The sequence below is a fragment of the Muntiacus reevesi genome, chromosome 4 (assembly GCF_963930625.1).
Source record: "Muntiacus reevesi chromosome 4, mMunRee1.1, whole genome shotgun sequence".
Classification (NCBI taxonomy): Eukaryota; Metazoa; Chordata; class Mammalia; order Artiodactyla; family Cervidae; genus Muntiacus; species Muntiacus reevesi.
The window spans coordinates 57,667,731-57,693,767 of NC_089252.1; the positions used below are offsets into that span (position 1 = coordinate 57,667,731).

Below are 26,037 nucleotides of genomic sequence, written 5' to 3' on the forward strand. Positions count from 1 at the left end.
AGGAAGGCAGGAGGAGAAGGGGATGACAGAGTATGAGATGGTTGGATGGCATCACCTACTAGATGGACATGAATTTGAGTAAGCTCTGGGAATTGGTGATGGGCAGGGAGGCCTGGCATGCTGCAGTCCATGGGGTCGCAATGAGTCGGACATGACTGAGCGACTGAACTGAACTGAATGGGTATGTGACATCCTAATTAAAATAACTGTTTAAAAGACATACTGGGAACATCTGTACTTGAAATTCATGTGAAAATTCATGTGAAAATAGATAGCATTTCTATCTGAGTAGCCACCATGAGTTAAAGAAGTAAAATTGTACAGCATAGAGAGTTAAGAGCACGAAGTTTGGAGTCCAGGCTTTGATCCTGTTTCTACCACTTTTTTATTTTTGTTTCTTAATCTCTCAATGCCTCAATTTCTTCATCTAAAAATGAGGATTGAGGATAACAGTACCTACCTAATAAGAGCTGTTATGAGAGTCAGCTGAATTAATATTTATTATCATTTGCAGTAAGTTTATAAGTGTAAAATAGATTATTGATATTAGAAGGCAGACATTGGATTTAAGGTTTTGTAATGGTTCATTAAAACCTGCCTCCATACAGTTAATGCATTGTATTTTATATCTGTAAAGGCATTGTACCTCCATTTTTGTAGATACGTTAAATTACATTCATATAAGTTATTTTTAAATATTTCTTTTTGTGCTCCTCTTAGGCAATGGTTAGTTACTTGATTTTATAACCAACACATGGTGAGAAAATGGGATTTGTCTTTTTTGGAACTTACTAAGATTTTTTTTCATACTATTCATGGGGTTCTCAAGGCAAGAATACTGGAGTGGTTTGCCATTCCCTTCCCCAGTGGACCACATTCTGTCAGGCCTCTCCACCATGACCCGTCCGTCTTGGGTGGCCCCAAGCATGGCTTAGTCTCACTGAGTTAGACAAGGCTGTGGTCCTGCGATCAGATTGGCTAGTTTCCTGTGATTGTGGTTTCAGTGTGTCTGTCCTCTGATGCCCTCTCGCAACACCTACCGTCTTACTTCGGCTTCTCTTTCCTTGGACGTGGGGAATCTCTTCACGGCTGCTCCAGCAAAGCACAGCCGCTGCTCCTTACCTTGGACGTGGGGTATCTCCTCACGGCCACGCCTCCTGACCTTGAACGTGGAGTAGCTCCTCTCGGCCCTCCTGCGCCTGTGCAGCCGCCGCTCCTTGGACATGCGGTTGTTCCTCTCCCGCCACCCCTGACCTCAGGCGTGTGGTAGCTCGAGATGTTCAAGCTGGTTTTAGAAAAGGCAGAGAAACCAGAGATCAAATTGCCAACATCCGCTGGATCATGGAAAAAGCAAGAGACTTCCAGAAAAACATCTATTTCTGCTTTATTGACTATGCCAAAGCCTTTGACTGTGTGGATCACAACAAACTGGGAAATTCTGAAAGAGATGGGAATACCAGACCACCTGACCTGCCTCTTGAGAAACCTGTATGCAGGTCAGGAAGCAACAGTTAGAACTGGACATGGAACAACAGACTGGTTCCAAATAGGAAAAGGAGTACGTCAGGGCTGTATATTGTCACCCTGCTTATTTAACTTATATGCAGAATACGTCATGAGAGACGCTGGGCTGGAAGAAGCACAAGCTGGAATCAAGATTGCCGGGAGAAATGTCAATAACCTCAGATATGCAGATGACACCACCCTTATGGCAGAAAGTGAAGAGGAACTAAAAAACCTCTTGATGAAAGTGAAAGAGGAGAGTGAAAACATTGGCTTATAGGTCAACATTCAGAAAACTAAGATCATGGCATCTGATCCCATCACTTCATGGCAAATAGATGGGGAAACAGTGGAATCAGTGTCAGACTTTATTTTTTGGGCTCCAAAATCCCTGCTGATGGTGATTGCAGCCATGAAATTAAAAGACGCTTACTCCTTGGAAGGACAGTTATGGCCAACCTAGATAGCATATTAAAAAGCAGAGACATTACTTGGCCAACAAAGGTCCGTCTAGTCAAGGCTATGGTTTTTCCAGTGATCATGTATGGATGTGAGGGTTGGACTGTGAAGAAAGCTGAGCGCTGAAGAATTGATGCTTTTGATCTGTGGTGTTGGAGACGACTCTTGAGAGTCCCTTGGACTGCAAGGAGATCCAACCAGTCCATCCTAAAGGAGATCAGTCCTGAGTGTTCATTGGAAGGACTGATGCTGAAGCTGAAACTCCAGTTTTTTGGCCACCTGATGCAAAGAGTTGACTCATTGGAAAAGACCCTGATGCTGGGAAAGATTGAGGGCAGGAGGAGAAGGGGATGACAGAGGATGAGATGGCTGAATGGCATCACTGACTCGATGGACATGGATTTGAGTAAACTCCAGGAGTTGGTGATGGACAGGGAGGCCTGGCGTGCTGCGATTCATGGGGTCACAAAGAGTTGGACACGACTGAGCGACTGAACTGAACTGAAGATTTTTTTAAAACCAAAATATGTTGCTATCTACAAAATTTTATTTTAAAAGCAAAGGCAAGCAGAGGTAGACAGATTGAAGAAAGAGATTATAGGCCTGAAACAAGCTCAGTGAATCTTTTGTATAAGAAAGAGAGTCAAATAAAGGAGGAAAGGGTAGACTGACTATTCAATACATTTTTCTCCTTCTAGAGGGAAGTTATTACCTTCTCTCCTGCCATATACACACACACATCAAAACAAAGTTTCCAAATGAATTGAAATACTAAATGTGGGAAATGGAGCTTGAAGACTTTTTGAAGGCAATATTAAACATATTTATGACCTTGAGGTAAGATTTCTTACACATAAAAATTGTCAACTTTGAAGAGATTGATATATTTGTATCACAATTAAAATTCCTGTATATGCAAAGATAAAGTAAAAAACAAGCCATAGACTAGGAGTACATATTTGGCACATATATATGATAGTCAAAAAGTATTTCAAATATAGAATCTGTATAGAATGCCTGCACAGTAAGGGAAAGAAAAATAACCTATTGTAAAATAGGCAGAAACAAACCAATGAATAGTTGCTCAAGTTCACTACTAATCAGGGAAATATTATATTCCTATATATTCCTATATAATATAGGCATATTACAATACCTATACTTAATCTTTTGGCAAGATATGAAGAGGTCTGACACTTAGTATTCCTGATATGGAGGAAGCAGGCACTCTTGTGCTACCAGTAGAAGTGTCAGTACAACTACTATGGAAAATGTATTGATAAAACACAATAAAACTGAAGATGGTGCACACCTGTTAACCCAGCTTTTCCACATATAACTATTTATCTGGAACTTACGAGGGTGCGTACTGAAGTGTGTACAATGTTGGAAGCAGTGCTTTGGGCCATACATAATGGAAACATTAGTTACGGTATATTCATAGAATGGAGATCTTAGCAGCCTTTATTTAGATCTCACATCTGTTGTGAAGCATCACACACAGTTCTATGCCATTATGTACATTTTCAAATGCATAAAACAGTATATTATTTGTGGGTACTTATATGTGCTATAGGTTTAAAAAACATCAAGTAGAGTCACACTGAATCCATTGTTGTGATTGCTCTTGAGGAAGGAAACATTGGGGACATGAACTTTAAGGTATTGCTTTTTAAATTTTGCAAACTGTTAGCAGTTGTTCATATAGGGTGGTGGTTATGTGGTGGTATACTTTGCACTTTTCTTTTTGAGTCAGTTTAAGGTATTTTTGTCAAATTTTGCACCTAATGAATTCTAGCAAAACAAGAAGCATTTGTAATGGGAATTACAGCTCCAGTGTTCTGCCATTTGACACCAAATCCTATAACTGTGCAGTGTAAACCGAATTTGGTGTTTCTAGTGACGTGAAATACCAACACCATCTTCCCTCTAGTATATGAACACAAAGAATATACTCTGCATCGTTAAGTTATTTCTGCATGTATGTTTGCTACATGTCTGCCTTTTTTGTTGCCTTATATTGAATATCTGTCTTGTGTCATCTATTAATTAAATTTGCACAAGACAACAGCAAAAAATGTCATTCTTTGCTCACAAATTATTGGTGCCTGTGTACCAGTTTCTCTGTTCTCAGTCTCCTATTGCTGTTTTACCTTGAAGGTGAGTTTTATTTGGAAGGGAAATTTTGAGACTCAGTTGATAATTCTTACTATAATGTTGACAAAGACCTCTTTTAGGATACATTTGACATGTTTCAAGCAGACAGAACTATACCAATAGCTTGTTTTTGCACTGTAATAAGTATTACAGTGTATTGTACTGCACATTGCACTGTATGGGGAGTCTTGTAAATATTCTGTATGTATGTGCAGAAGTAGAATCACCATTGGAGAAGTATGTAGCAGCAGCCTTAAAAGCTTCTAATTTTTTTTATTCAAGAGTAGTTCCTGATTATAGGCATTCTTTACAATCATTGTAAGGAATAAAACTTGTGTGTGAGTGTGTGTGTGTGTGTGTGTGTGTTGGGGGATGGGGGTGTGGAGAATGGATGTATGAGTAAGGAGAAATGTCCAAAGAGTATAAGATGAGATGATGAGAGTAACGAATGTATCACCAAAATCTATTAGTCATATTTTATTATGTTCTTAATGTTTAATATTTGCATTGTGGTAAGTTACCGACTCGATGGCCATGAGTTTGAGTTAACTTCAGGAGTTGGTGATGGACAGGGAGACCTGATGTGCTGCGATTCATGGGGTCACAAAGAGTCGGACACAACTGAGCGACTGAACTGAACTGAAGTTACAGTAGTAAGAATACTGATTTTTGCCTTCTAAACCTTCTAATAAGATGTCTGTAACAAATAGGTAGCTTGTATTGATAGGTGGGTTTTGAGTCTACAGTCTCACTGAACTCTTCCTAACAGGTTTTTTTTTTTTTCTTTCTGTAAACAATGTTGTCTTCTGAGTGTAGTTTTGATCAAAATACGTATGATTACCAAGGTTGGAAAGTAAAATGTATACTTATATACTCTTGGTAGGACACTCTTTTGAGAGTAATTTGGTGGTATCAAGCACATTTAAAAAATGCATATTCCTTAGTATCCAGTTCCATTCCATACTTTATTATAGACCAGCTCATTTGCATCAAAATTATTGAACCTAGATTTTTTTATATCTTCTACATTCAATAAAGGTATCAAAGATTGAAAACAACCTGAATGTCCAACAGTGGGGGATTGGTTAATTAAAACAGAATGATCTATATGTGTTGATGTGGGATGATATAAGATATATTATAAATTGAACAAGTTAGGATGCAGGCGATATTTGTGAATTGTTTCCATTGACATACAAAAAGGGAGAAACTGGTCTATGCCTAGCGTATTTCTAAAAGGATACGTACAGAAGAGTCTAAGCAGTGATTGGTGACCCATAGGGTGATGGCTGGTTGAAGATGGGCTTGGGCTGACCTTTTATTTGTATGCCCTTTGGATTTTGCTACGTATCATGTCTTAAGTTCCTAAGTGGCAAGACTGGGATTCCAAACCAGATCATCAGCTTCCAAGTTTTCATTCTTTCCATTGCACCACAACTACTGTTTTGTCCATTTTAAAGCACAGTTAAGCAAATGTTCTCGAATCATTTTAGCATGTGATCAGGCAAAGTATCTTAGTAAACCATTCAGAGTATATCTTAGTGACTCAGAGTAGCCAGTCATTTTAATGCAGAGGGCAGGTCAGGTAGAATAATATTGATCATTTAACAAATAAAATGATAAACTGTAGCACCACACCAAGACAAAGGAGAATAATCTGCTGAATGAAATTCAGCTACGGAAATCCACGAAGGCTGGATTAGCAGGTCCTTTTTTTCAATTCCGCAGCTTTGCTGCATGGTTACATCTCAGTTTCTGGTCCAGTCGTGGAAGGTGACTGAGCCTCTAGGAGGGGACCGTGGTTGCCATCATGGGTGTAACCTTCTTCCAGATTTCCTCAGCAGTCAGAAATGATGTTCATTTGTTTTTGAAACCTGCCGATCCTGACTGGGTGGCTAATATTGCTCAAGGTGGCGTCATCCTGTTTCCTGTGTTCTTTCTAGCTGCCCATCCGCCCTGTGCTTGTGTGCTGCCTTTGTTCAGGCCTTCAGCTCACGTCTGGACCCTCAGTTTTAGGCTTATCGCTGGTTCCTGTACCTTTAATCGGTTCCTCCCTCCTTAATTGATTTTAAAAGCAGTTTGGTCATGTCACTCTAGCTAAAACTGTTTAAAATCACTCTCATTCAAGACAGTTTTTTGGAACTCTTTTTTTATGAGCAGAGTTATATATTGCAGAAAAAAGAATTTACAAATCTGTTTAGGAGTTTAATTTTTCCCATTTTTGCACAGTATATGATAAAAATGACTTTGAAATATTTTATTATAAATATGCCCCATAAAGTTCTCCCTGTAATTTTGTTTCTTCCTGTGTTTTCCATCCACATTGTCATAAACAGACCTTTCTTGTACTCACATTGTTTAGTGTTTCTTGAACTTGGTTTATGTATTCTTGTCTCCGTGCTCTTGTCCATATTCTTTTCCCTTCTCTTCATATTCTTTTCCTCCATCATTCTTTTCTTCTTTCCAGATTCTGTTTATCTTTAAGGGAAGGTCCTGTTTATGTTCCTTCCTCAAAGTAGTCTCTAAATCCTCGGAACTTGTGGTTTCTTTCTTTCTTTTTTTTTTTTGGTCTCTCTCATGGAAACTTGTGACTGTGATAGTGTTGCTCTTACTTTTGTACCATGATGTTTTAGCTGACGAGATTTTTTTAAAGCTGTTTGTTGGGGTTCCTGTCTCATATATCTTTGTCTTCTTTCACACCTGGCACAGGTGCCTAAAGTAGGCAGTTCATAAATATTTATTTAGCATGGATATAGAAAAAGAGACTGTATTTTATTTTTCTTTTTGTCACCAGTGCCTAATATTGTGCCTGACAAATAAACCTTTGAATAAATGTTGATGGTATGTTAAAGAGATGATCTTTCGGTATTGGGATCCTTTAAATATGTATGTTTGGAATATTCCTTGTGAAATTAGCTTTTCCCTCTGTACCCTGAGGAAAGTTGAGTCCAGGTTGACCTTCCTGAGGTCATTCACGGTATCAAGCCCAACTTAGCTGGTATCTAGGAGATCTGAACCTGCATGCTTTTACATGTTGCTCAAGGAAACTAATGGTTTAGAGCTCAGGCTTTGGCATCCGAGGGCTTGAGTTCATATTTCTACTCTGCTCCTCCCCAGTTGCATGAGTCTGGGATAGTCTCTTTATCCTTTACTGTAAAATAGATCTGGCACAGAATAAGTGATCACAAAGTGTTAAACATAATAATACCTAATGCTCTTAGTAATAACCCTCCTCTTTACCTGACAGCTGTTCATATGGTGAAGTCATTCAGCTTTATAGAAATTTTAACTTTAGTGAATAGTTTGTCAGTAAAGTTTCAGTGTTCGCCTGTTCCTAAGTGTAAGTCTTTTAATTTGATGTTTAACTCAGTGGAATCTTGTGACAAAGAAAAGACAGTAAACTGGAAACTGGGAGACTTAATTATACCCCGAGCTTCTCACAAAGGTTAATTTGCTTAACCTTTAATGTAGTCTAACCTTTAATGTAGTCTAATTGTATCATTATTATCTGTGTACATGACTAAATTCCAGTGGTTTATAAGCTTACTTAAGGCTAGAGCCAAGTCTCACTGAATTTTTACCTTTCTCCTCCACACCATGGATTAGTAAATATGCACTGAGTGAATCCACAACTCTGTTTTCTTATTTGTCAAGATGAGGGATTGGGCTGTCTCTTAAGATTCCCTCTAACTCAAATATTTTGAACACAGGTGCCAGTGAAATGAGTCCCCATGTTAGAGAAGAACTGAAGATCAAGAAATCTAAATGTAAATTTTGCCATTGACAGATTTCTAAGGTCCATTTTTTAATTTAAATGGATAATATACTAAAGTGTTGATGCATGACCTCAAATTTAGATGTAATTATTTCTAAGGTAAATTTGTTGTCTATTTACTGAATTTATAAACTATATACTTCTTTCTTTGCTTTAACCCTAACCCATGACACAGGTGTAATTCAGTAAGTCATCTTTGCTAAGCAAATTGAAATTTAAAGCTAATTGGTTGACATTATTTTTCTTCAAATCCATTAATTGTAATTGGGTACTTTAATGACTTTATTATAAAATTATTATTATAAAATGCCCATATTACAAAAAGTATTAATTGTAAAAAGTTTAAACAGTATAGAGAGAAGTATTCAGAAATTTTAAGTCTATTCTTCAGAATCAGTTACATCTATAGCCTTTTAAAAATTATTCTTTAATTCTTTATTGTATTTTCCTGTTTTTAACCTGGTACACGGTAGTTGTTTACTGAATGTTCACTGAATTAACCAATGCTCTTTACCAGTCAGGAGCTGATCAATTTTTCTGATACATTTTTCTTTTACAGTGCTATTGGTATGTAATTTCTATAAAAGATAACTTTTCAAGAGTCTGAAAATAATTTTTTCACCTATTGTACAAGTACATTCTGTCATCAGTACTAAAAGATTAAATGTATATAAATAAGACTACTCTCCTACAATAATTTATGAAATCAGTCTGCATGCCTTACAGTTACACTGTGTCTAATGGTTTTAGTTTTCAGGCCTACTAAAACTTACATACAGGTTTTACTGGTTTGCCAGCTATGACGAAAGTCCCTAATCATTCAGTTTCTGAGTTACAAAGTGAATTACTAAGAAGTTACACAATCTTGGAATTTGAAAAAATGCTTTGTGGTATACTTTATATTAGAAAGTGGTAATAGATTCTTTCTTAAGAAAAGAGGCTAGTTTTTCCAAACTCTTCCTCTTTTATATCAGAGTATTTGGAAAGGTATGTGCTTGCCCTGGAAAAGAATTCTGGAAAAGAATCTAAAGATTTTATCTAGAAGCTATAATCTTATCTCAGTTCCGTTCAGTCGCTCAGTCATATCCAACTCTTTGCAGCCCCATGGATTGCAGCACGCCAGGCTTCCCTGTCCATCACCGACTCCCGGAACTTGCTCAGACTCATGTCCATCAAGTCGCTGATGCCATCCAACTATCTCATCCTCCAGTGTCCCCTTCTCCCTCCTTCAATCTTTCCCAGCATCAGGGTCTTTTCCAGTGAGTCAGTTCTTCGCATCAGATGGCCAAAGTATTGGAGTTTCAGCTTCAGCATCAGTCCTTCCAATGAATATTCAGGACTGATTTTCTTTAGGATGGACTGGTTAGATCTTCTTGCAATCCAAGGGACTCTCAAGAGTCTTCTCCAACACCACAGTTCAAAAGCATCAATTCTTCGGCGCTCAGCTTTCTTTATAGTCCTACTCTCACATACATACATGAGTATTGGAAAAACTGAAAAATCTTACCTATTAGTCTTAAATTCCAAAGTATATTTTATATACAAACTGTTATAGGTTAGCTCCATCAAAGTTGAGATTACTTTCTTCATAAATGGCATATATTTTAATACATTGGGAGATTGCTTTTACTTTATGACATTTTTGTTATTATAGTTTAAAAGATATTAAAGCTTTTTTCCCTTGGAAAATAGAAAATTGTTGACTTGGAACTAAAAAAAAAAAGTTAGAATATATTTTTCAATGGTCATGATAATACCAAGACAGAAATTAAACTGCGTTTGCTTTTCCCAATGGAGAAGGCAATGGCACCCCACTCCAGTACTCTTGCCTGGAAAATCCCATGGATGGAGGAGCCTGGTAGGCTGTAGTCCATGGGGTCGCTAAGTGTCGGACATGACTGAGCGACTTCACTCTCACTTTTCACTTTCATGTGTTGGAGAAGGAAATGTCAGCCCACTCCAGTGTTCTTGACTGGAGAATCCCAGGGATGGGGGAGCCTGGTGGGCTTCTGCCTGTGGGATTGCACAGAGTCGGAGATGACTGAAGTGACTTAGCAGCAGCAGCAGCAGCAGCTTTCCCCCAAAACTCTTTCCTATTACAAACTTCTGGAGAAATAGTATAATGGAGGAATAATGCATGATGATCAACTAGCCTCTAACTTAGTAGGCCTGTATGTCTGAATGAAAATACCAAAAAGAGAAAGAAATACTTAGAAAACTAACATTAGATACTTAACATGTAGAAAAATATATATCTGAAATCAACAACCACCATCATACTTCACCATTCATGAAACTCAGAAATAAAGCAGTGAGGTCTGCTATACCACCAGAATATTGGTTGATAAAGATTTATCCTACTGGGTGTACATGTTTTAATACACAGGTTGGAGACGTGAGACCTGCTAGAGAGGAGCTAAAACATGCTTGTGAGTGTGAGCAGAGGGACTGGTACTCAAGAGGAGTTCCTGATGACGGCAGTAATGGCAAAGTAACTTACCAGGAAAACCTGGATGTTAGTTACGTGGTCAAAGAAAAGTGAATAGAAAATTTGCACACGTACACCCAAAAAAGGTAGATGGCCATTATATCTTTAAAAGAATGTTCGAGTTCACCAGGAATCAAAGAGATGCATAATTAAATAAGATAATTTTATAGTATATGTTAAATTGGTGAGATTAAAAATAATACCACCAAGCATTGACAACTGCTATTGTGTACTGTGGATGGAACTCAGATTGCTGTGCTCACTTAATTTAGAAAGCAGTCTAAGCCATATGTATCCATCGCCTTATCAGTATGGCACAATCTTACTACATGATCTTCCTTTTTAAAAAGCAGGTTACAAAGATCCAAGTACCCATTCTGTTTTTGCAGAAATGTATATGTGTACTTACACCTGGGGAAAAGAGTTCAGAAAAGAATATCTATTTGGTGGGGGGGGGGGGGGAATTAATAATCTCTGGTCATGTTTCCAATCTTAGAAAGATTGGAATGGTTTATCTACTTCTCCATGTAGCTCTATTTTTATAATTATTTATAGTATGTGTATTTCTATAATTGGAGGAAATTTTTTTTTATTTGCAGTAAGGTACAAATCATTGGAGAAAAGTCATTATTTAAAAAAAAAAATCACAGGAAATTTTAGGTAGTTATACATACAGTGATCTGAGAACACCATTTTATAATACATATTAGTTATTTACCAGGCAGATGTATTCATAGGTCAGTGGTCTATTCCAGTCAAGCATTTTGTATTTTTACTTGTTTAAAAGATGTATAAGTGAAAAGCCTTATGAAGTTTATCCATTATATTTTGAAATTTCTTTCTTTCTTTTTGTGACACGTTGTCTAACTTTGGTTCCATTTCAAAGAGTAGAAGTAAAGAAAAATTATTTATTTTGTCCTTTAAGACAATAAGAAATCATAGCTGTTTCCCAGTATTATAACTTCAGTTATTGAATTCTAAGAGTCAGTGGATCCTGGATTTAACTTAAATGTGGTTTTTCCTTTGGTCCTCTTTGTACATCCAGTTTTTTTTTCCAACATTTTTTTTTTAATTTCAAAACTCAAGAAAGGTGGGAAACAATTTTTACAGTTGATATCTACCACCTCGATTATGCAATTAAATTTTTACTATGATTGCTTCATCTCCGATTTATACAACCCTCTGATCCTCAACCCATCTGAAAGTTCATCTTATTTTTTTGTGCATTTGAAATGAAGTTGCAGATATCGGTGGTGGTGTTGGTTTAGTTGCTGTTTGTGCTGTCACTTCAGTCGTGTCCGACTCTGTGTGACCGTATGGACTGTAGGGCCAGGCTCCTCTGTCCATGGGGTTCTCCAGGCAAGAATACTGGAGTGGGTTGCCATTTCCTCCTCCAGGGGATATTCCCGACCCAGGATTCGAACCTGCATCTCTTATATCTCCTGCATTGGTAGGCAGGTTTTTCACCACTAGCGCCGCCTGGGAAGCCCTTAGTTGCTGAGTCGTATCCAACTCTTGCAACCACATGGGCTTTCACCTGCCAGGCTCCTCTGTCCATAGGATTCTCCAGGCAAGAATACTGGAGTGGATTGCCATTTCCTTCTTCAGTGGATCTTCCCCACCTCGGATCGAACCCAGGTTTCTGCACTGCAGGCAGATTCTTTACCGACTGAGCTACCAGAGAAGCTTTTCAGTACCGGTATACTTCCCTCTAAATATTTCAGCATGCATATCACTGACTTGGGCTCAATGTTTAGAATTCACCTTTTTTTCTTTTGAGGCAAATTTAAAGACAGTAAAATATACGTCTCAAGTATACTATTGGATGAATTTTAACAAATGAATACACTTGTGATGACCCAATCTCCTGTCCATTAGTGTCACCCCAGAAAGTTCCCTCATACCTCTTCCCAGTCAGTCAACCCCCACTCCTTTCAACCCCCAACTCCAAGAACCACTATAATTGATTTTTTCTTCCATACATTACTACTGTCTATTCTAAAACTTCATGTAAATGAAATTACACAGTGTGTATTCTGTATAAAGATTCTTGCATTCATCATAAAGTGTTGAAATTCAGTCATGTGGCATTTATCAGTTTTTTTATTGCTGAGTAATATTCCTAATTTCAACCCATTTTAATATGAACTTTTGAGATTTTTATAGTAAATATTGTTATTTGATATTTCTTGGTTTATGCTTAAATAAATTACATTCTAATGAACGGTGTACTTGATTTCCTATTATTTGTTTATACTATCTTACAACATAAGTCAATAGTAAGTTGTTATTTATCAGATATAATTAAAGTGCAAAGAAATTAAATGCTTCTCTGAATACAAACAGTGTGTCCTCAGAAGAGTACTATGTATAGAATTTCACTTAGTTCACCTTAATAGGAATTTAAAGATAAAAAGTACACTGATCATAGCATAACTCTATTTGAAAAGTCAACCATTTCAGTTATTGGCATATACTAATTGTTTTAAAAGGAGGTGGGGGAGCCATATGTGGATTTCACATCTATATTTCTGTAATCTGCATTTATTTGCCCAGATAGTGCTTTCTAAACAGATAATCTATTCCTTAGAGTGATATATAAATAGTAAGTACTCTGTAAGTAGCATGATTTAATAGAGTTGACCTATTGTCCCTTCTTTGCTAGATACATCTCCCTTAATAAGTATCAGCTTTGATTTCTTCCTTCAAGTGAGAATTTTTACAGTGTGTTTGTCTGTTTAGAGACACTTAAAAATTTGCCTAAAGCTAAGAATACTCCATACCACCCCCATGCACTTAAAACACAGATCTCCTAAAGCCCCTGCATTCATCTTTTGCATCTCATATTACAAATTCGATAAATGGGGTCTTCAAGAATCACCTTGTTTTCTTTTACTTAAACCCACATTCATTTCACTACTGGGACATGTTAGTTTTACACCAAAAAATAACCCAAATCTGACCACTTCTCACATTTCTAGTACCTCTATTCTAGGCCTGATCTGATCATCTCTCATCTACACGCCTTTGTGCTGTGTGCTGTGCTAAGTCAGTTCAGTTGTGTCTGACTCTTTGCCACCCCATGGACTGTAGCCCACAGGCTCCTCTGTCCGTGGGATCCCCCAGGCAGGAATCCTGGAGTGGGCTGCCGTGCCTTCCTCAGGGGGTCTTCCTGACCCAGGGGTCAAACCCACGTCTCTTAATGTCTCTTGCACTGACAGCCAGCTTTGTTTTTTGTTTTGTTTTGTTTTTACCACTAATGCCACTGGGAAAGCCCTTACATGACTCTAATAGCCTCTCTTTTTTAATTTTTATTTTTCAATGGAGTATAGTTGATTTACATAATAGCCTCTGAGCCGGTCTCTCTGCAAACCACTTTCCTTACAGCAGCCAGTTTCTAAAAATGCGTGTGTTTCTGTTGTTTTTCCATTGGACTTGAAATAAAATCCAAATTGTTTGCAGTTCTGTTGTCCTTAGCTAGGCTGGTTGCATTATACCCTGTGTGTGTCTTATTCAGGAATTAGAGATCTGGGCAGGGAAATTTGAGTTACTTCAAAGTAGTTTAATTAGTATGAGCATTTTTACCTTATAGTTTTATTTTTTTTTTAATTTTTATTTTATTAGTTGGAGGCCAATTACTTCACAACATTTCAGTGGGTTTTGTCATACATTGACACGAATCAGCCATAGAGTTACACGTATTCCCCATCCCGATCCCCCCCCCACATCCCTCTCCACCCAACTCCTCTGGGTCCTCCCAGTGCACCAGGCCCGAGCACTTGTCTCATGCATCCCACCCGGGCTGGTGACCTGTTTCACCATAGATAATATATATGCTGTTCTTTTGAAACATCCCACCCTCACCTTCTCCCACCAAGTTCAAAAGTCTGTTCTGTACTTCTGTGTCTCTTTTTCTGTTTTGCATATAGGGCTATCATTACCATCTTTCTAAATTCCATATATATGTGTTAGTATGCTGTAATGTTCTTTATCTTTCTGGCTTACTTCGCTCTGTATAATGGGCTCCAGTTTCATCCATCTCATTAGAACTGATTCAAATGAATTCTTTTTAACGGCTGAGTAATATTCCATGGTGTATATGTACCACAGCTTCCTTATCCACTCATCTGCTGATGGGCATCTAGGCTGCTTCCATGTCCTGGCTATTATAAACAGTGCTGCGATGAACATTGGGGTGCACGTGTCTCTTTCAGATCTGGTTTCCTCAGTGTGTATGCCCAGAAGTGGTATTGCTGGGTCATATGGCAGTTCTATTTCCAGTTTTTTAAGAAATCTCCACACTGTTTTCCATAGTGGCTGTACTAGTTTGCATTCCCACCAGCAGTGTGAGAGGGTTCCCTTTTCTCCACACCCTCTCCAGCATTTATTGCTTGTAGACTTTTGGATAGCAGCCATCCTGACTGGCGTGTAATGGTACCTCATTGTGGTTTTGATTTGCATTTCTCTGATAATGAGTGATGTGGAGCATCTTTTCATGTGTTTGTTAGCCATCTCTATGTCTTCTTTGGAGAAATGTCTGTTTAGTTCTTTGGGTACCTTATAGTTTTAATAGAATTCCTATACCTTAGAATCATAGTTTATTAACTGGAAAAAAAAATCATAGGTAATTGATTTCCAGTCCCTTATTTTGGCAGTTAAATAAAAAGCTGTTTAATTCTTCCTTTTTTGTTGTTTTTCTGTTTTTGATTTATTACAGATCGAGCTGGGAGCATCAGTACCCTTGATTCTTTAGACTTTGCAAGATATTCAGATGATGGTAACAGGGAAACAGATGAGAGAGTGGCAGGTAAGATTCTAAAGACAGATTTGGATGTTTTTGACATTCCAGAAATAATGAAATGACTTGAAAAATTCTCTTCCTTCTACAGTTCTGTATGTGAATAGAATTAGACAGTTATCATACAAAATTATATTACCAATTTATTGACTTCAGGGAGCCTTCCTGAATGTTAAGCAACCCCCAGCTGCTGTTCCTGGTGACACTCTGAGTTTTTGGTTATGTGTGCCTACAACTACTGAGTTCTGCTTACAGCTAACAGTTTACAGCCATATAATTATAAAACTGGTGTAAAGCAGGTGTAAGTCAGCCATGGTTTAGTGCAAAGTTATTTGGACCTTGCTTTCCTCATTCCAGGGCTAAGTAATATTTGCGTGGTAGATACCAATGCAACTCTGCTGATGGTTAAAAGTTGCTTTAAATACTTCCATGCTGATTGGCGATCACAGCTTTGTCTTCATTCCTTGGATTCTCCCTGTCCGCCACTGCATCCCTCTAGAAACTTCATTTGACTTTCCTGTGGTCCTGAAAATAGAGGTTGTCAATGCTCTGCCCACTCAGGGCTTCCTGGACTTTGCCCATTCCAGAAAGAAGACCAGCATCCTTTTTAGTTGCTTGGTTCCGCATTCCAGTCTCCTTCCCCTCTCCACCCTCCCTCCAGTTTTGCTTTTTTGGCGTCAGCGTAGGATCTGTAGGGACTTCAGAAGACCAGTTTGTACCCTCTGTATTTGCCCACATCAGATGAGGCCAGTTGATTCTTCTGGGGGTCCACCCTGAATTTACCAATGTAGAAGCCCTGGCTCCTCAGATGTCAAGTGACTGGTACCTTTCTGGTGCTTCAGGCTGTGACTGTCAGTGATTGAAGTAGTTCCTGAACATCTTTATAGGAACTGTAGTTTTCACGGGATGTTGACTCTGAGATAGATGGGAAGCCACCCTCAGCTACGTACTTTAACCCACTGGAATGGCGGGCACACCTGGCATAGGGAAGGTGCCATGTGGGACAGGTGGGACCTGTGAGGGCCCTGTGGGGTCAGGGAGCATCCACACTGTGGCTTCCCCTCTTCACCAACCCTGTTGATTCTTTTTTTCCCTTTACTGGAACAGGGTTGTTAAAACCTGCCATATATTTGCTTGTCGTAGTCATCTTGAATAAAGATGAGTGCTTTTGAGTGCTAATTTTTATATAGCACTCACTCCTTTCTGAACATTTTGTAAATGTATGTTAACTCATTAGGTTATAGGATTATCCTCATCTTCCACTCCCCAAGAAACCGAGGCACTCAGAGAATCTTAAGACTTAAGTGGCAGAGCTAAGACTCAAATGTAGAATAGCCCAGCAACAGAGCCCACGACTCTGTACCATATGCCACCTCTTAGGGTGAAGGATTAAGTTTGACCTATGCAAAATGACATTCCAATATGTGCTTTCCATTTATTGCTTGAGAAAAGAGCTATTGAATGTTTAAAAATCTCAAACAGAATTACATGATTTAGGGGAAAAAATGATGTAATCATTTTTAGTTCAGCAGAGGCTCAGAGAGGAGTGAGCCATGAGAACAACAGCAGTGTCAGCTGAAGGGGGAAGTCATTGGAAGACTTCAGTGCAGCTGCCTCCTCGGTAGTCATGACTTAGTCGTAAGCATTGTTAATTGACAGCTGTGTCAAAAGAGCAAATCACATCAGTAATATCTGAAAATTAGCAAATCAAGTGGGAATTATTTCAATAATTTTAGGACTCATCCTCCTAATTATATCATTTGTTAAGTGGCATTATGGTATATTTAATTATATAGTAAATGTTAGATATTATATGTTTTATGTTATTTATTAAGTGTTAAATATATGGTATTTTAGTTTCTTTGAAACTAACCAAATATATTTAGTTTTGTATATTGTATTATTGTTCAAATGGTTATGTATTTGAAAATAACTTCAACCCAGAAATAGACCACATAATTATTTTCATTCCTCTAATTTTTATTTGAAAACCTGAAAAATTTAAGAGGTTCATCATTATACTTGTTATATGAATATATACATGGGAAACATGGATGTAAAAGCAAGATGTTATAACTAAGCAAAATGCTATAACCAAGCATAACTAAGAATGAAAATTTTAAATAGTTGGTAGGTTTTTTTTGTGATATAAATTTATTTATTTTAATTGGAGGCTAATTACTTTATAATATTGTATTGGTTTTTCCATACATTGACATGAATTCGCCATGGGTGTACATGTGTTCCCCATCCTGAACCCCCCTCCCCATCCCATCCCTCAGGGTCTTCCCAGTGCACCAGCCCCGAGCACCCTGTGTCATGCATCGAACCTGGACTGGCGATTAGTTTTGACCTTATATTTTTAATCTGAAGATTATACTCTTTCTCTAAGTTTGGGGAAATAAAGTAATTTTTGCTTACTATATAATGCTAATATATAAATACATGCGGTCTTGAGAAAGACAAATAAGTGATATGTGATATCACTTATACGTGGAATCTAAAAATAATACCAGTGAATATATATATATATATATAATAGAAATAGACTTACAGACATAGGAAACAAACTTGTGGTTCCCCAAAGCGGAGAGAGAGGGGAGGATGGGACAGGTTAGGAGTACAGGAGTAACAGATACGAACTACTAAACATGGGTTTACTTCATAGCACAAAAGTTTATATCCAATATCTTGTAATAACCTATAATGAAATATAGGCTACAAAAAAATGGAATGACTATGCTATACACCTGAAACTAACACAATGTTATAGGTCAGTGATACTTCAGTATAAATGAATGAATGGATGCAGTCTTTCCTCTTCACTGGGAAAAGGAAGAAAATACATGTTATTCCAAGATAATAGCCCTTAGACTCTTAGGGCTCTTGTACCATAGCCTATTGTTGAACCACATGTGTGATATGTGGCTGAAAATTTAAAAATTAATCACAATTCCCATTTCCAAAGAGATTTTTGTCTCTTTACTAACCATTGGTAGTAACTTAGAAGCTAATTGAAAGACCAGTAATTGAGAAGAGATAATTACCATGTCATATGTCATTGGATCACATGTAAACCTTACTGAGAAAGAACAAAAGTCTGTTTGATGTTCCTGTACCAGTCTTGGGCAGAAGGAGTTTATAGATAACACAGATTTTGAGTCCATTACCCCATGATGCAAATGTAGGGTCTGCTCTAACCATTAATAAACTGTTTATCTGACATATATGTGTGTGTGTGTGTATGTGTGTTTATATATATATATATATATATATTATATATGTGTGTGATATATATTATGTATATATATGTATGTGATGATTTTCATCATCATTTTCCTAAATTTAAAAATCTGGTTATTTTTTCAAGTCTGTGCAGGTGTTCCTTAAATGAGGAAAAGATCTCTAAATGAACATGTTTATAGAGCACCATTATTTTGAGTTTTGTGCTTAAAGAACTAAGACTAACAAGTATTTTAAGATAGTAGTGATACACACTTGCATATATCTCAAGTCAAGAGTGCCTGATCTTTAACTAAGCACTCAAGTACCCCTGATACAATACCAGTATTATCCAACTTTGATTGAGAAATAACTGTTTCAGCTAATCTAGAATGGCTGATACTGGCTTAGTCATTAATTTTTTGGTAAGATTATAACATGCAGTATTACAATATACCTATATCTTTGCAGTTATTACTTTAGTTCCACTAAAATTGCATTCAGCAGTGTTGGGCTAGTAGAGGGTTGGGGTAGTGGAGTGAGCAGGCTGGTACCTGGTTCCTATAGTGTTTTTTAAAAACGTTCACTTCTTCAAACATTCTTATGAAGAATTATAACATTTGAAAACTACTTGGAGGTTGCTTGGTATAATGTATCACTTTACAAAGTAATAAGTTTTGAGTTTTAATCCAATATCTTTTAATAAAGAAGTGACAAATTCATATGTGTGTAAATATATCTGTTCAGACCTTTCATGTAAAACTTTTTCACATAACTGCAATTATTTGATCATACTGTGCCTTTATAAAGATGTGCTGTAGCTTCAAAATTATGCCTTTGTCTTTTAAAGTCTGTATTATATATTAAGAAACATGCAGCAGAGTGAATTCATTTTGATAAGCACTAGCTTTAAAAGCAGTGGTAACTTTTAATGGCATTGACAATGTGTGTGTAGATGTGCATAAAAATATAAATTCTTGCCGTCTGACTTGGGTTTTTCTGGCTTTCTGTGCCTTGATCCTTCATTGTTTTGCTCTTGGTCACCTAAACTTTCACAAGTTGAATTGAGGTTTTTTTTTTTCCCCACAGTTTGTGTTTTAACCAGTTTTTTTGTTTGTTTTGTTTTTTCATATTCTATCATTCTGGTGCAGGGCATTTCTGATCTGCAATTGTTCTGTAATATGTCTTAGTAAATTGTAAGTGATACTGAAAGTATGATACATATACTTCCTTTGCTTATGGTATAGTGAAGTGCTTTTAAGTCAAAACCTAGAGTTTTGAAATAGAAGAAAACTAAATCTATTCTGTACTTACCTTACATGTCAAATCTGTGCAGTCTGACTTTAAATACAAACTCTAAGAGTTTCCAGAAGTGTCATTTTTAGGGAAAATGTTTCTACTTTGTTGCACAGAAATGTTTGCAGATCAGCTTTGCTGAGGACCAAAAAAAGAAATAGTCATATACACATCATCTGATTTTTAGCTGTGCTCCCATGTTGCTGCAGTGAAATTCTGTGCATCAAAATACTTGGCCTTCGTGTACTGGACGTGATTCAGTTACATCATAAGTTTTTAATGAAATGTGCAAACTGAGTGAATTCTGTTTTTTCCATATATTTTTATAGCTTTGTTGTCTCTGATAGCATTTCATTTGCCATCTTCTTTTTTCTGTTTATTAGTCAATCAGGGAAAAGTTGCATCTCTAAAGTTTTAAATTTACTCATCTTTATGCAGAACTATTTAAATAATAATATTTTTAATATACAGTTGTGACAAAGATCACTTAATTTTCTCAGAGCTTTTCTTCACAGAAATGACATTTTCCCCCCAATACTTTTTTCTTCATAGCAGAATTTATATATTTTAAAGAAAATTCCCAGTAAAGACATAGTTAAATCTTGGTCATGATGAAACATTTCAAAAAGCTCATTAAAATGTTTCCTCAGTATTCATGTTCATTGTATTAGACTCTGCAGTAACAGGAGAAGTCTTTAAGTTTCATTAGTACCTCTTAATGTGAACAAATATCTATTTGAAGAGTTGTCAGAAACTTTGAAATTCTACTTAATTTTATTCAGTATCCTTAAATAACTACACTCTTAGAATTGTACACAATCACTTACTTTAGAATGATTTTAATTGTAACTTAAAAAACAAACATATGTCTGTTCTTTGACTTTAAATGAAACCTAAAGTAAATCCCTTGGAACTTTTTTTAGATACGTGTTTAACATATCTGTGCTTGTTTATAGAAGACATATACTTGTTTATAGGAAATTGGTAGACATCCCACATTTGTAAGATACTTAAAACATACTTCTTCAACATCTTAATGAAGGAATATATTCACTGTTTCTGTATGTTGATTTATAACATTATTCTAGATAAATACTTTTTTTTAATCCTAAGATTTTCTTTAACTGTATTTGCTAGGACTTCATCTAAGTTTTGTGTTTTCCCCTAAAATTATGTCACTTGGAAACATTCCATTACATTTCTTACCTAGACTGAGTGAAGCACAACACCTAAGGTTTTTTTTTGCCTAAATGAGAATATGCCATAGATTTTATTTTTAAATAGAGCTATTCCTTGTCAGACAGCTGGAACATTTGATCAGTAGTCCCCTGTATTCTAAAACTATGGAAAACATTCACCAGTTTGCTTGCAAATCAACTCTGCTGCATGCGTTCACAAGTTTCATAAAGATTGCATGCTTTCTGTTTTCAATACAAATTGTATTTTTTTTTCATACCCATCCTTGCTTTTTATTTTTTATTTTTGTTTCCCTTTTCTTGGTTGGATGCCTGTGTGTGTTTATTCCAAATCCCTGTCCAGTCCTGGAGTTTGAACTACGGAAAGCCAAGGAGACCATTCAGGCCCTCCGAGCCAACCTGACAAAGGCTGCAGGTGGTGTACATACAACTTTTTTGAGACTTTTTCTACTTTGACAATGTAGAAGTAGCTGAGATATTTTCAAATGTAAAAGCGTAAAATATTATTTGTCTTTTCTTCCACCAGAACATGAAGTTCCTTTACAGGAACGAAAAAATTATAAATCAAGTCCTGAAATTCAGGTGGGTGAATGTCAGATCTAAAAGTATCTTCCATATGAAATGGTAGGACAAGTATTGAAAGAGGAAGACTTACAGTAGTGTATCCATCTTTTATCTGTCTCTAGGAGCCAATCAAACCTCTTGAAAAGAGAGCTCTAAACTTCTTAGTCAATGAATTTTTATTGAAGAATAACTACAAGCTGACATCAATAACATTTTCAGATGAAAATGATGATCAGGTACAGTTTCCTTTTTTTTTTTTTTAACAATAATTTGTTTCCTTTGTAATTTATAATGTACTTATTTCCTCTCTTATCTAGCAGCTTGTTTAATTTTTTTTGAAAGTTATAGATACAGTAAAATTCTGCAACACCAAAATACTGACTTGAAAAGAAAGAAGATTTCAAATTGATGAAGATTGGTTTCTGTTTTAAGAAACTAGAAAAAGAAAACTAACTGAAGTCCAAAGAAGTTAAAAGGAAGGAAATATTAAAAATGAGAATGTATCAGTGATATAGGCAACAGAGAACAACAGAGAAAAATTAATAACAACAAAAAGCAGGGTTTCTGAGGTTAATGAAATTGATAAACCTCTAGCCTGACTTATTAAGAAAGAGAGACAAGAAGCAAAGTATTAGAATCTGGAATGAGCAAAGTTATATCACTGTAGATATCTACTAGACTTTTGAGGAAGAAGTAAAGTAAATGAACAAGGTTATATCACTGTAGGTACCTACCAGATATTTAAGGAAGAAGTAGTACCACTTCTCCTCAAACTCTTCTAGAAATTGAAGAGAAGGGTATTGTTCAAAACTCATTCTGTGAGACCAGCATAATTCTGATATCAAAACCAGATACAGACCTGGCTAACAGAGAAAATTACAGGCTCATTTTCCTCATGAGCATGGATGTAGAAAATCTGTATAATATTTTACTATATCAAATCCAACAATGTAAAAATGCTAATACACAGTGACCAAATGGTTTATCTGAGGAACATAAGATTGATTAGTCCAAAAACCAATCATTGTAATTCACCATTTTAAGAAACTTTTCAAAAGAGAAATCATATGATCATCTCAAAAGAAAACATTTGACACAATCAGACGTGTCTTTCCCATAAAAGCTTTGAAGAAATTAGGAATTGTGAGGAATTTCCTCAAATTCATAAAAGACATTTACAGAAAAACTATCACTAACATCACACTTAATGATGAAAGATAAGGAATAAAACAGGAATATCTGCTCTCACTACTTCTGTTGAACATCATACTGAGGAATCTAGCCAGTACAAGGCAAGAAAAAGAAGTAAGAGTCATATATTTTGGAAAAGAAGAAAGAAAACTTTCACTGGTAACATGATTATATATATAGAAAATCCTATAGACTGCATTAAAAAAGACACTATAATAAGTGATGATAGACAAGTTGTAGGATACAAGATCAGTAAACAAAAATGAATTGTATTTCTGTATGCTAGCAACAAATAGACATTCAAATTTTAAAGATACCATTTATAAAAGTATCAAAAAAATAGGAAATACTTAAGGATAAATATGATGAAGGATTATGCACTGAAAACTGTTATACATGCTGGAAGAAAATAAAGAGGACATAAAGAAGAGATACATTGTGCTTATAGATTAGATTCAGTATTGTCAAAGTGTCCATTTCTGTAAAATTGATTTGTACTTTTAACACAATCCTAATCAGAATCTTGCCAACTTTTTTTGTAGAGGTTAGCTTATTCTAAAATTTCTATGGAAATGGAAGTAACATAGTATAGCCAAAACAACTTTAATAAAGAAGTACAAAATTAGGGGACTTCAACTAGCTGACTTTAAGGTATCATAGTTCAGGCAGTATCTTATTGACATCAATGAAGACAGGTCATTGGAACTTAGTGGAGAATCAAGAGATTAACTTACACATAGATGATCTTTTGATGTCTGACAAAGCACAAAGTAAATTCCATTCAGAAAGTATAGCCTTTTTTACAACTTGTACTGTAACATTTTGATATCTATATACCTACAAAAATGAACTTCGAACCATACCTCCCACCATATACAAAAAGTAATTCAAATGGATCATGGGTTTAAATGTAAACTATAAAGCCATAAAGCTCCTAAAAGAAAACATGGGAAAAATTCATTACAACCCTGGAAGGTAGGCCAAGATTTCTTATATATGACACCAAAAGTATGGTATTCTTCATCAAATATGTGTTCTCATCAAAGTCAATAACTTCTACTCTTAGGCGACTCTAAATAAATGAAAAGATGAGCCATAGATTAGTTAAAATATTTCAAGTAACATATCTGATAAAGAATTTCTATGCAGAATATTTAAAGAACTCTCTAAAATGAATATAATTATTTTTAAAAAGACCCAATTTTTTTAAAAAGGGACAAAAAATTTATACAGATGCTTCAACAAAGAACACATATGGATATCAAATAAGCGCATGAAAAAAAATGTTCTACATCTTTATGCATTAGGTAGATAAAAATTAAGTCACAATGGAATACCATAGCACACTTACTAGAATGTGTAACTGAGACTGTACCGAGTCTAGGCAAAGACGTGGAGTAAGTAGAAATATCATCATTGCCCTTGGGAGTCCAAAATGGTGCCGTCACTTTGGAACATTTGGCAGTCTATTTAAAAAAAACTAAAACCTTCACCACCTCTATGACTTGATCATTACATTCCTAGATATTACAGTCCAAGAGAAGTGAAGGGAGATGTTCATACCAAGACTCCTACATAGTGTTCACACCAACTTTATTTATAATAGCTGACATTAGGGAGTCAACCCAAGTATCCAAAAGCAGGAAGTTGAATAAAAAATTTTGATGTATCGTTACAGTGAAATGCTAACTCAGCAATAAAAAAGAAAAATGAACCTCTGACAGATATAACAACATAGATTAGTCTGAAAATCAATAATTTGGATGAAAGAAACCAGACAAATAAGAGTATTTGCTGTATGCTTCCACTTGTATAAAATTCTAAGAAATGTAAACTTGTAACAGCGACAGAAAACAGAACAGTATTTGCCTAGGAACAGGGCATCTGTGAGGAAAAAGGGGGAAGTATTACAAGCAGGCAGTAAAACTGGGGAGTGAACAGTTCATCTTTTTTTCCCCCTAGCTTTGGTGTTTAATCTTTTTTTTTCTCTCTCTCTGCTTTATTTATTTTTGGCTGTGCTGGGTCTTCATTGCTGTGCTGACTTTTTGCTAGTTTCAGCGAGTGGGGGCTACTCTGTAGTTGCAAAACATGGACTCTAGGGGTGTGGGCTTCAGTAGTTGCAGAACATGGGCTCAATAGTTGCAACTCCCAGGCCCTAGATCAAACAGGCTCAGTGGCTGTGGCTCACAGGCTCAGTGGCTCCAGGACACGTGGGATCTTCCCAGGTCAGGGATCGAACCTGTGCCTCCTGCATTGGAAGGCAGATCTTTACCATTGAGCCACCAGCGAAGCCCCCAAGTCCATCTTCTTGATTGCCCTGATCTCTTCAGGTGTGTACTTAGATGTCAAAACCTAGCAGACTGTACATTTTAAATTAGCTTGTGGATTTAATACTTCCCTGGTGGCTCCCTTGTAAGCATCTGCCTACAAGGTGGGAGACCCAGGTTTGATCCCTGGGTAAGGAAGATCCCCTGGAAAAGGAAATGGTAATCCACTCCAGTGTTCTTGCCTGGAGAATCCCATGGACAGAGGAGCCTGGTAGGCCACAGTCCATGGGGTCACAAAGAGTTGGATTTAAATTGTGCAGTTTGTTATTTATTAATTATATACCCCATTAAAACTGTTTTATAAAGGGCAGTGCAAGTGCTCATCATTACTTATTCTTTAACCACTAAGTGATGTTTAATGGTCATTTCAACTGACCTTAAAGCAGTTCTATCCTAGAGCCCTCACTCCTTTCATGTTTAGCCTCTGCCTAAAATGTAAGACTTTTTACTTGATTTTATTTTTGATCATTTATATCAGTGGCCTGATTTTATCTTAATGGCTTTATTGTTACCTAAGATTATCTCTTATCTCCCTTGATTAGCCTGTAATCTTCTTGAGGCTAAATGAATCTCTTGTTCATCTCTGTATCTGCATGTATAGTAACACTCAATACACACTTACTGATAGTTTTCTTATATTTTTATCTGCATATAATCCTTGTCTTACTGTTTTTTGGTTCCTTCTTGCCCATTCTTTCCTTTACTTCCTATCATTCCTTTCTGTGGTGCTATGTGAAATTTTCTTATTGTAAATAAACATTCTTTATTTTCAACTTCTCTCTGAATATACTTTTTTTTAAATTTTAGAAATTTATTATTTTTTAATTCTTTGGTTGTGATGGGTCTTTGTTGCTGCACGCGGGCTTTCTCTAGTTGTGGTGAGCTGGGGTTACTCTTCACTCTGGGGTACATGGGCTTCTCATTCCTTGGTTTCTCTTGTTGCAGAGCTCAGGCTCTAGGTGCGCGAGTCTCAGTAGTCGCAGGTTGCAGGCTCAGTCGTTGCAGCCCTCGAGTTCCAGAGCTTGCACTCAGTAGTTCCAAGGCAGGTGGAATCTTCCTGT

The 26,037-nt window shown here is 36.5% G+C and overlaps 1 protein-coding gene across 4 annotated transcripts in view; it reads left to right on the forward strand.

Annotated features, from left to right (window-relative positions):
• The window catches only part of RELCH (RAB11 binding and LisH domain, coiled-coil and HEAT repeat containing), a 112,551-nt gene that overhangs the window by 10,621 nt on the left and 75,893 nt on the right, over positions 1-26,037 (forward strand). For all 4 annotated transcript variants that reach the window (XR_010662937.1, XM_065932857.1, XM_065932859.1 and 1 more), the window contains exons 2-5: positions 15,100-15,189; positions 21,238-21,309; positions 21,421-21,476; positions 21,581-21,694. Coding sequence is in view for 3 of the 4 variants with exons in the window: in XM_065932857.1 (XP_065788929.1) it covers positions 15,100-15,189; positions 21,238-21,309; positions 21,421-21,476; positions 21,581-21,694 (332 nt within the window). In the remaining variant the exon portion in view is untranslated. The remainder of the gene's footprint in view (positions 1-15,099; positions 15,190-21,237; positions 21,310-21,420; positions 21,477-21,580; positions 21,695-26,037) is intronic.